The sequence below is a fragment of the Podarcis melisellensis genome (assembly GCF_964234715.1).
Source record: "Podarcis melisellensis genome assembly, chromosome: 10".
In the NCBI taxonomy this organism is placed as follows: domain Eukaryota; kingdom Metazoa; phylum Chordata; class Lepidosauria; order Squamata; family Lacertidae; genus Podarcis; species Podarcis melisellensis.
The window spans coordinates 73,567,829-73,580,011 of record NC_138542.1 but is presented as its reverse complement, the minus strand read 5'-3'; the positions used below and the strand labels follow the sequence as shown (position 1 = coordinate 73,580,011).

Here is a 12,183-nt window from a genome sequence, read left to right as displayed (position 1 = left end):
TTTTTAAAAAAAATAAATTTTGTTAGTATTTTCCACACAACAACAACAACACGAAAAATATCAAAAAAACAACAATACACAACACACAAAAACCAACATTCGAAAACTGGAGAAAGGAACCACAACAAAACAAAAACAAAAAAACACAAATCCATATCCTACAAGTTAATACTATAAACACTAAAACAACAACAAGATATTGACTTCCACCAATCCCACAGCACCTCCTTTATCTCTCATTGTGTCTTCCTGTTCTCCTGATTATTTTTATCCAAGCATCTAGATATAAAACCCTCTTTCTTATCCTTTCAATTCACAAGGTTATTCCAGACTCAGCCAGATTTCTGTCCTCGAAGCTTGCCTTTGGAGGTATTCATTTAGGCACTCCCAGAACAATGGGAATTTTGAACACTGAACTGTAGTCTGTTTTTAGAGATACACTGGCCCAACTGTTGCCTTTGTGCAATTCGATCTGCACCTATTTCAGAAGTTCTGCCTCTGCACACATTCTGATATTGACTTCTTTTATTGACCCAGTCAAGCACATGGAGTGAGATTCGCCAGCGAATGGGAACCCCCAGCCCTAGTCTCTGGCAAGGAGCTACTGGGTCAAACAGCCTTCTTAGCATAACTCACCACATAGGGAGGCGAAGGGTGGCTGGTTCCAAGGGCTTTTCCCAGGAATAGAAAATGAGTAGACAACAGAGAAAAAGGCTGGAGCGTTCACTGGACATGTGCATGTAGAAATTTCATGACTGTTTTCTCCTTACAGCGAATGCTCCATCTGACATCCTGAAGGAGGCCAAAGTGGAACTTATTTCCCAAGAAAGGTGCAATAGCACTTCCTGGTACTATGGAAGCATCAGAGTCAACAACCTGTGTGCAGGGTTCGAGGCAGGAGGCATTGACACTTGCCAGGTACGTGAATTTGGGCCGCTGCCACTCACCTGCATCTTCCAACTTTCTTGCGTCTTTAGCCAGATACTTCTTCAATTCTCTCATCACCGGCTAGTGCTGAGGAAAAGTTACAAAGCAGGGCTGAGGTGTGCCCCAGCAAGCATCAAGGCCAAGCGTTTAAAAGGGGAGTAGAATCGTTGGAAGGGACCCCAGGGGGACATCTAGCTCACCCCCCTCCCGCAATGCAGGAATCTCAGCTAAAGCATCCTGGACACAGGGCCATGCAATCTCTGCTGTAAAACCTCCAAGGAAGGAGAGTCCACCACTGGCAAGGGGATAAAATGAGGGCATCTGCCACCATTGTGTTCTGTGCCATTCAGAAAACGTACATGGTCCCAGTCTGATGAAACCTAGCACCTTCTGCGTGCAAGTCGAAGCGATTTGCAAACGTCCCAGAGAAGCAGCACCTTACCAAAGATGGCACCTCACCAAAGCTCGAGTTTTTTGGGGAGGTTTTTTGGATGAAAAAATTCTTTATTGAAATTCATTAATGGCATTACAAATTTAACTTCACACATATACTATATATATATATATATATATATATATATATATATTTAAATTAGTTTAACTTAGAATGTTAATTTAACCTTCTAATTCCACTTAGATATCAGCTAAGCTAAAATCATATAATGGTACATGAAGTAAAGTAAAACAACAAGAAACTAAAGTAAAATAAATATAGACTTCCCATCATTTGCCAATATAGCTGACATTTGTGATTTTGACTGTACTTATAATTATTGTTGTTGTTGTTGTTTAGTCGTTTAGTCATGTCCGCCTCTTTTTGACCCCTGGACCAGAGCACGCCAGGCACTCCTGTCTTCCACTGCCTCCCACAGTTTGGTCAGGCTCATGTTTGTAGCTTCGAGAACACTGTCCAACCATCTCGTCCTCTGTCGTCCCCTTCTCCTTGTGCCCTCCATCTTTCCCAACATCAGGGTCTTCTCCAGGGAGTCTTCTCTTCTCATGAGGTGGCCAAAGTCTTGGAGCCTCAGTTTCATGATCTGTCCTTCCAGTGAGCACTCAGGGCTAATTTCCTTAAGAATGGATGTGTTTGATCTTCTTGCAGTCCATGGGACACTCAAGAGTCTCCTCCAGCACCAGAATTCAAAAGCATCAATTCTTCAGCGATCAGCCTTCTGTATGGTCCAGCTCTCACTTCCATACATCACTACTCGGAAAACCATAGCTTTAACTATATCGACCTTTGTCGGCAAGGTGATGTCTCTGCTTTTTAAGATGCTGTCTAGGATTGCCATCGCCTTTCTCCCAAGGAGCAGGTGTCTTTTAATTTCGTGACTGTTGTCACCATCTGCAGTGATCATGGAGCCCAAGAAAGTAAAATCTCTCACTGCCTCCATTTCTTCCCCTTCTATTTGCCAGGAGGTGATGGGACCAGTGGCCATGATCTTCATTTTTTTTGATGTTGAGCTTCAGACCATATTTTGCGCTCTCTTCTTTCACCCTCATTAAAAGGTTCTTTAATTCCTCCTCACTTTCTGTCATCAAGGTTGTGTCATCTGCATATCTGAGGTTGTTGATATTTCTTCCGGTGATCTTAATTCCGGCTTCGGATTCATCCAGCCCAGCCTTTCACATGATTAATTCTGCATATAAGTTTAATAAGCAGGGAGACAATATACAGCCTTGCCGTACTCCTTTCCCAAGTTTGAACCAATCTGTTGTTCCATATCCAGTTCTAACTGTAGCTTCTTGTCCCACATAGAGATTTCTCAGGAGACAGATGAGGTGATCAGGCACTCCCATTTCTTTAAGAACTTGCCGTAGTTTCTCTGGTCGACACAGTCAAAGGCTTTTGCATAGTCAATGAAACAGATGTCTTTCTGGAACTCTCTAGCTTTCTCCATAATCCAGCGCATGTTTGCAATTTGGTCTCTGGTTCCTCTGCCTCTTCTAAATCCAGCTTGCACTTCTGGGAGTTCTCGGTCCACATACTGCTTGAGCCTTCCTTGTAGAATTCTAAGCATAACCTTGCTAGTGTGTGAAATGAGTGCAAATGTGCAATTGTGCGGTAGTTGGAGCATTCTTTGGCACTGCCCTTCTTTGGGATTGGGATGTAGACTGATCTTCTCCAATCCTCTGGCCACTGCTGAGTTTTCCAAATTTGCTGGCATATTGAGTGTAGCACCTTAACAGCATCATTGTTTAAAATTTTAAATAGTTCAGCTGGAATATCTTCACTTCCACTGGCCTTGTTATTTGCAGTGCTTTCTAAGGCCCATTTGACTTCACTCTCCAGGATGTCTGGCTCAAGGTCAGCAACCACACTACCTGGGGTGTACGAGACATGCATATCTTTCTGGTATAATTCCTCTGTGTATTCTTGCCACCTCTTCTTGATGTCTTCTGCTTCTGTTAGGTCCTTTCCACTTTTGTCTTTTATTATGGTAATCTTTGTATGAAATGTTCCTTTCATATCTCCAATTTTCTTGAACAAATCTCTTGTTTTTCCTATTCTATTGTTTTCCTCTATTTCTTTGCATTGCTCGTTTAAGAAGGCCTTCTTGTCTCTTCTTGCTATGTTTTGGAAATCTGCATTCAATTTCCTGTATCTTTCACCATCTCCCTCGCATTTTGCTTGCCTTCTCTCCCCCGCTATTCGTAAGGCCTCGTTGGACAGCCACTTTGCTTTCTTGCATTTCCTTTTCATTGGGATGGTTTTTGTTGCTGCCTCCTGTATAATGTTACGAGCCTCCATCCATAGTTCTTCAGGCACTCTGTCCACCAAATCTAAATCCTTAAACCTGTTTCTCACTTCCACTGTGTATTCATAAGGGATTTGATTTAGATTGTATCTTACCGGCCCAGTGGTTTTTCCTACTTTCTTCAGTTTAAGCTTGAATTTTGCTATAAGAAGCTGATGATCTGAGCCACAGTCAGCTCCAGGTCTTGTTTTTGCTGACTGTATAGAGCTTCTCCATCTTTGGCTGAAGAGAAAATACTCAATCTGATTTCGATGCTGCCCATCTGGTGATGTCCATGTGTGGAGTCATCTCTTCTGTTGTTGGAAAAGAGTGTTTGTGATGACCATAATAATAATTTATTATTTATACCCCGCCCATCTGGCTGGGCTTCTCCAGCCACTCTGGGCAGCTTCCAAGAAATATTAAAATACTGTGATACATCAAACATTAAAAGCCTCCCTAAACAGGGCTGCCTTCAGATGTCTTCTATAAGTCTGGTAGCTGTTCTCTTTGACATCTGGTGGGAGGGCGTTCCACAGGGAGGGCACCACTACCGAGAAGGCCCTCTGCCTAGTTCCCTGTAATTTGGCTTCTCGCAGTGAGGGAACCGCCAGAAGGCCCTCGGTGCTGGACCTCAGTGTCCGGGCAGAACGATGGGGGAGGAGACGCTCCTTCAGATATATTGGACTGAGGCCATTTAGGGCTTTAAAGGCCAGCACCAGCACTTTGAATTGTGCTTGGAAACGTACTGGGAGCCAATGTAGGTCTTTCAAGACCGGTGTTATATGGTCTCGGCGGCCACTCCCAGTCCCCAGTCTAGCTGCCGCATTCTGGATTAGTTGTAGTTTCCGGGTCACCTTCAAAGGTAGCCCCACATAGAGCGCATTGCAGTAGTCCAAGTGGGAGATAACCAGAGCATGCACCACTCTTGCGAGGCAGTCCGCAGGCAGATAGGGTCTCAGCCTACGTACCAGATGGAGCTGGTAAACAGCTGGCCTGGACACAGATTTGACCTGTGCCTCCATGGACAGCTGTGAGTCCAAAATAACTCCCAGGCTGCGCACCTGGTCCTTCAGGGGCACAGTTACCCCATTCAGGACCAGGGAATCCTCCACACCTGCCCGCCTCCTGTCCCCCAAAAACAGTACTTCTGTCTTGTCAGGATTCAACCTCAATCTGTTAGCCACCATCCATCCTCCAACCACCTCCAGACACTCACACAGGACCTTCACCGCCTTCACTGGTTCTGATTTAAAAGAGAGGTAGAGCTGGGAATCATCTGCATACTGATGAACACCCAGCCCAAACCCCCTGATGATCTCTCCCAGCGGCTGCATGTAGATGTTAAAAAGCTTGGGGGAGAGGACAGAACCCTGAGGCACCCACAAGTGGGAGCCCAGGGGTCTGAACACTCATCACCCACCACCACTTTCTGAACACGGCCCAGGAGAAAGGAGCGGAACCACAGTATGACAGTGCCCCCAGCTCCCAGCCCCTCTAGACGGTCCAGAAGGATGTTATGGTCGATGGTATCAAACGCCGCTGAGAGATCCAGCAGAACTAGGAAACAGCTCTCACCTTTGTCGCTAGCCCACCGGAGATCATCAACCAGTGCGACCAAGGCAGTTTTAGTCCCATGATGAGGCCTGAATCACAGCTTTTTCTCTTGGCAGAACTCTATTAGCCTTTGCCCTGCTTCATTTTGAACTCCAAGGCCAAACTTGCCAGTTGTTCCTTTTATCTATTGACTCCCTACTTTAGCATTCCAATCCCCTATAATGAGAAGAACATCCTTCTTTGGTGTCACTTCTATAAGGTCTTGTAAGTCTTCATAGAATTGGTCAATTTCAGTTTCTTCAGCACAAGTAGTTGGTGCATAAACTTGGATTACTGTGATGTTAAAAGGTCTGCCCTGGATTCGTATCGATATCATTCTATCATTTTTTGAGATTGCATCCCAGTACAGCTTTCGCCACTCTTTTGTTGACTATGAGAGCCACTCCATTTCTTTTACGGGATTCTTGCCCACAGTTCTTGAGAGTCCTTTCGGCTTTGGCCCAGCCGCTTCATCAGCTCTGAATCTACTTGTACTTGCCCTCCGCTCTTCCCCAGTAGCATGTTGGACGCCTTCTGACCTGAGGGGCTCATCTTCCAGCGTCATAACTTTTATATGCCTGTTGCCTTTGTCCATGGAGTTTCTTTGGCAGGGATACTGGAGTGGCTTGCTGGTTCCTGCTCCAGGTGAATCACGTTTGGTCAAAACTCTCCACTAACCTGTCCATTTTGGGTGGCCCTGCACGGCATAGCTCATAGCTTCTCTGAGTTATTCAAGTCCCTTCGCCATGGCAAGGCAGTGATCCATGAAGGGGACTTATAATTATTACCTTACATTTAATATACTTTCTAATACCTTCTTACAACCTAGCACAGCGGGAAGATGAGGGACTTTCCTGGAGGTTTTTAAGCAGAGGTTGGGTAGCCATCTACCATGGATGCTTTAGCTGAGATTCCTGCATCATGAGGCTTGGACTAGATGACCCTTGGGCCCCTTCCAACTCGATAATTTGATGATTTGATGATTCATTGACATTTTTATTATATCAAAACAGGCATAGACAAACTCGGCTCTCCAGATGTTTTGGGACTACAACTCCCATCATCCCTACCTAACAGGACCAGTAGTCAAGGATGATGGGAATTGTAGTCCCAAAACATCTGGAGGGCCGAGTTTGACTATGCCTGTATTAAAGCATATTATTATTAAAACTAATATAATGTAATATATAAAAATAATATATAGATGTAATATTGTTATATAAAAATAAGAACAGCATTTTTTTCTATGACTTCTTATTTTGTTATATAGTTCCTTTCCTGCTGCATATCTAGGCACTGAACCACACTTTAAAGTGCCATGTCCAAGTGGGTTGTTTTAATTCCTGCTCCTTTCCTCAGGAAAAGCTGCTCTTTACCGCTGAATTGAAGAAAACAGCAATCTGCAGAAAAACCCAAATTGCTTTTTGTTCTGGTTGAACACGAAAGAATGTGTTTTCCTGGGGAAAGTGGCAGGACAAACAAACGAAAAGCCCTCAGACCTTGAGCTTGGAAGCACAGACCTGTGTCTAGAAAGGTCAGTGTGGATGAGCCCTGAGTCAGACCACTGGCCATCAGTACTGTCTACACTGACTGGCAGCCATGGCCCTCCAGGTTTCTGGCAGGAGTCCCCCTGTCCACCTGGAGATGCCACTGGGGACTGAACCTGGGACCTTCCTCTGGCAGGGCAGGGGCTCTCTCCACTGAGCGGCTGGCCTTCCCCTTCCTCACACGGCTGTCCTCTCCCTTCCCACTGCAGGGCGACAGTGGCGGACCCCTCATGTGCCGGGAGGATCGCTCCGAGCGCTACTGGGTGGTGGGGATCACCAGCTGGGGACTGGGCTGTGCCAGAGCCCAGAAGCCCGGTGTCTACACCTCCACGCAGCACTTCTTCGACTGGATCCAGAGCTACACAAGGCCGAACTCACAACCGCCCCCGGCGCCGACCGAGGAGGAAGAGCAGGCGCCTGAAGAAACTGAGCCGCCTCCACCACTCGAGCCAAATCTGCACATGTCTGAGTCAGACTGGTCAGAGATATTAGCCCCGCCGCAAACGGAAACAGCACCAGAACCAAATCCTCAGCCGCCACCCCAGGAACCCAAACGACCCAGATTGCTTCGGTTTCCACAGCTGCCACCCACATCTGAAGCACCACCCCAAAGGGCAGAGCCACAGCCTGTAACTGACACCACGACCATGACCACCACTACCACCACTACCACCACCACTACCACCACTACCACCACGACACCCACCACTACCACCACCACTACCACCACAACACCCACCACTACCACCACCACTACCACCACAACACCCACCACTACCACCACCACTACCACCACAACACCCACCACTACTACCACGACACCCACAACTACTACCACAACACCCACAACTACTACCACAACACCCACAACAACAACAACGACCCCGTATGATTTCAGACCATTTATTCCAAAACGCAAAAAGAACAGAGAAATGATCACCAGCGTCAGCTACGGCAGCAGTTGGGGTAACTGGCCTGGCAAACGGGCACCATTGCAAGCCTGACATCAGCGTTTGTGATGCAGCCCGTCCTTTTATTAACTTTATAAGCGTTCAGTTACGCAAGAAAAGTGTTCCACAATGGAGCGTGTCGGTATATCCAATGTGTTAAAATCATTGTGCTTAAAAATAAAGACATGCCACGCTTTGCTTGTGTTCAAATGGCGATTGCTCGGAGTCCCAATATTGCAAGCTTTGAAATTTTGGAATTGACTGCATTTTGGAAGTGACAGGGCAAAAAAATAAAAGCCACTGGGGCACAGACCTGGAATCCCTAGAAAGTGCAGTACGAAAGGGAGTGTGGATGAGCCCCAAGAGAGGATTACTGGCCTATCCGCTTTTTGTCTGCATCTCCTCCCTCCACTTTTCCAGGCATCCCTTTGACCTCAGGCTTCATGGTCCATCTTATTGGCAAAACCTACTGGTGTTTCGCAACTTTCTGACTAGTTGCAGGACCTTAGCCAGACCTAGCAAAGTAAACGCAGAATCCACGGAAGCAATTGGCGACTTGGCTGCAGACAGGATAGACGAAGCAGGAACCTGTAGTTAGGTGTTTATTATATACAGTGGACTATTTACAGGAACAGAACACGGATCTTTTGCTAGCTCTCTCTGGCATGACTCACAACTCTTACACTGACACACAGAACTCTGAACACTGAGCTCTGAACCAACACATTCCAGTTAGTGGGCCATTAATTATCACTCCCTTGAGAGAGCTTGACCAATCATGGAGCTGTCTCCATGCCTCTGTTATCACCAGGCAGACTTACCGGTACTCCTTCACATGACCTTTTGGCAAGTACACAGTTTCCCAACACATCTTTCCATTTATCTATAGGTATTTATGATATTTCTAGGCCATTATTCCAAAATTACTTGACCACATACAGGTCTTGTCAAATAACGTACTTATTTATGAGAGCAGCCACAATGTACAGACATATCAGGAGTCCAAGTTCCCAGCTTGATATCACAGAATGAGTAGATAATTAAAAAGGAGGATTTATTGCAAAAATAAATAGCTCCGGGTGGCTCTAACAAAGCCTCCAGCATCATTACTCAAGGTGACTCTTCTGAAGATTCCTTCCGGCGTCGACAGAGGATATTGAACTTAGGAACTTTACGTCTCTTGTTTTGCTTCCTATCTAGCAGCCCTCCCATTCGCTGACTCTTCTGACTTACTGGATCAGCTCCAACCTCTTCCTTTTCTGAGAGGCTATCTGAGCCTATTTGTGCCTATTTGTGCTTCCTGCGAGCTTTGGCTGTGTTCTAGCCTTCTCTCAACTACTGCCTTATCATCCTCCCTGTCAGGAAGAGCCGAAGTCTGCAGCTGCTACCCTGCCTGACTAACATCTAAGCCTGTCTGTTCCTGGCTGCTTTCTGCAGTTGGCTGCAAACCTTTGCTTGGAGCTGGCTCATTCCTAACAAGGCATCCCAAAACTTTTCCTCTCTTTTGTGACAAGCTCAGATGCTTCAACTCCTACCAGTTGAAAAACAGGTATACAATTTCTCCTTCATGGAGCAGGATGATTGACACAACTCACTGCAATATTTTACAAAATTTAATTTCAAAATAGACAAACCCGTATTGCACAATTTTGGTACCACAAGCCTTTCTCTTTCTCTTTGGCATGTTCTTTTCTGGTAGTATTTAGGAATGTTTGGTTTTAATTACTCTGCTGTTGATTATAAAATCTAGAGGGTAGAACACAAAACAAGGAATTCCATCCACTTTTTCGTCTTGCACAGAACGCGGGTACAGCATGATGAACATTTTGTTGGTTTCTGCTTCCTTCACTGTGCAGCGAAGTGCTTGTCACGGGACAATGTTTTGCATTCCACAGTCAGAAGTACTGTTGGGTTTCCCACGGGAATGGGAGACTGGATGTGACGTACACTGGTTTCCTGTTTTTCACTGTTCTCTCGGTGTTCTTTGTTTCCGAGGAGAAAGGAGTTGCTTCTCTGCTCTTGCAGAGGCAAGATGCTTGTTTGTGATCTTTCAGCATTGAAGTGTAAATAAACTAAAGTTAAGCATGTGGCATGTACTGCTCATCCTTCCGCTGTGTACAGGAGTCTGCAATAACAACATTTTTGGTTATGGGCCCAGAAAAACACAATCAAACTGAAGGATGGACTCAAGAAGCCAAGTCGGAATGCCGGCAGAGGAACAGAGAAACGGATCGGATGTTATCTTCTCTGCGTCAAGTTGATTGATGAGAGGTATGTGCTCATACTCCGGGCAGCCTGCCAGCCCCTAATTAATGGCTTTATGGCTGGACTTTGAACTTTTAAAGCCGATTTGCTGCGGCACAGGCAAAGGCTCTAAAGCACAAGCGCTGAGGCTTGGGGGAGGCTGGAAAACCGAAAGTACCTTTAAAAGTGCTTTTGGAATGAAGCAGCTGCAGAACACAGACTCAGCTTGATTTAAAGCAGCAGAGATGGCTAGCTGCAGAAGGCTGGCTGATGCTTGTGGCACTCAGATTGCTGTACAGCCAACTGCTCAGCTCACAGTAGCGCATGTTACTGCCGTGATTCTGAATGAAGCAGACCGCCGGGGTGCTAGCTGCATGGGTAAGGGGGAGTCTTCACAGACGTCATCCCAGAGTGCAGTGGAACCACCAGATGGCGCCAAAACTTTGAAGGCAGTGAAATGCTACTCGTGTGGACGTCTAAGCCATATGAAGAGGGAATGCAGATATCCCAGGGCCAAGACAGAGCAGCGCAGCGAAAGCTCATCGCGTGGAAAAGGCCAAAGCAGAGGAAAAGGTCCGGTGTCCAGGAGAACGCAGCACAAGGCAATGGTCTCACGCTTCACTCCAAAGGTTGCAAAGGTCCAGAAGATGTCTAGATCTTTCTTCATTGTTGATTCAGCAGCGACCCACCACATGTGCAACGATAAGCGACTGTTCGTGTCTTTTACACCGCAGGAAGGTGCGATTCACCAGGCGGATGACCACACGATCCCCAGTCAAGGCTACGGAACTGTTGTTCTTCACAGTTTGGACTTATCGATACAAGATGTGCTTTACGTACCAGATGCCACACACAATCTACTCAGTGTTGCGCAGCTGAATGAACGGAACATTGACGTTTCCTTCAAGAACAAGAAATGCGCCATCACAAAGAAAAACGATTATGTATTGCATGCTGAATATGTTGATCGTTTGTTTGTTTTGTATTATGATGATGTTGTGCAGGATGAAACTTGTTGCATTGCAGGTTCTAACAAAAGTTTGCATGCAGGATGTATTCATGATTTTCACAGGAAATTTGGCCATTTGCAGGCAGTATCTAAAATGCCTGCCTTGGTTGAAGGTATGACTATTAAACCCTGCAGGTACCACATGAAGTGCAAAGCATGCGCAGCAAACAAGGTGAAAATGGCTGCGAAAGGTAAGGTGTCTAGTAGGCAAGCTACAGAACCATACCAGGTTGTTCATGCTGATTTGGTTGGTCCACTATCGCCCTCTTTGGGTGGAAATAGGTACTTCATGGTTCTCATTGCTGCATTTTCCAGGTATATTTATGTGTACAATCTCAAGCAGAAATCAGAGGCTTTTCCAAAGTTCAAGGAATTCTGTGCTTGGTTGGAAAATGGGCATGGTAAGAAGATAAAGACTCTTTTCTCTGATCGCGGGGGAGAATTCACTTCTCAGGAGTTTGAAGCTTTTCTGACTGAGAAAGGAATTCAACACGATTTGTCTAGTCCTCGCTCGCCATGGCAGAATGGACTTTGCGAGAGGGCAAATCAGACATTGCTTCAAGGGTTAAAAACCTTGCTGCATGATGCCAATCTTCCAGAGAGTTATTGGGCCGAATCTCTCTCGTGTTTTATTTACAGTTACAATCGCAGGTTATCTTCAGCGATTGGTTGTACCCCCTATGAGAAGATGTTTGGCAAGAAGCCATATATCAAACACATGAGAATTTTTGGTTCTGACATGTGGGTTCACACACCACAAAGCTCCAAGTTAGGCAAGCGTGGATTGCATGGTATCTTTCTAGGTTATCAGAAAGGTTCTTACAGAATAATGATGTCTGACTCTAAGACAATTAAGCTCACAAGAAGTGTTGAGTACAATGCAAAGTGGGGGGAGAATGTGGGAATTTTCCAATGTTATCCTGATGACAGTGATGAGACTGAGGATAGACAACAGCAAAAGCAGCCGCAACAACCCACACCCACTGATGAAGGTTCTGATTCTGAGTCTGAAACTGAATCGGATGATTCAGAGGATTTCAAGAGTGCGAAAGCCTCTATGCGACCCTCTGAAAGCTCTGATCAAGAATTGGAAGAACCATTGTTCACAATAGGTCACTTTTCTCCTAAGAAGGAAGAGGAAAGTGTTGAGGACTTAAGGCTAATTCGCAGGT

The 12,183-nt window shown here is 45.7% G+C and overlaps 1 protein-coding gene across 1 annotated transcript in view; it reads left to right on the top strand.

Annotated features, from left to right (window-relative positions):
- The window catches only part of LOC309379808 (uncharacterized protein), a 37,751-nt gene extending 29,783 nt beyond the window's left edge, over nt 1-7,968 (top strand). The window contains exons 10-11 of the mRNA XM_081929261.1: nt 773-918; nt 7,018-7,968. Of these exons, the coding sequence (XP_081785387.1) occupies nt 773-918; nt 7,018-7,812 (941 nt within the window). The 3' untranslated portion in view covers nt 7,813-7,968. The remainder of the gene's footprint in view (nt 1-772; nt 919-7,017) is intronic.
- Nucleotides 7,969-12,183: the final 4,215 nt, after the last annotated feature.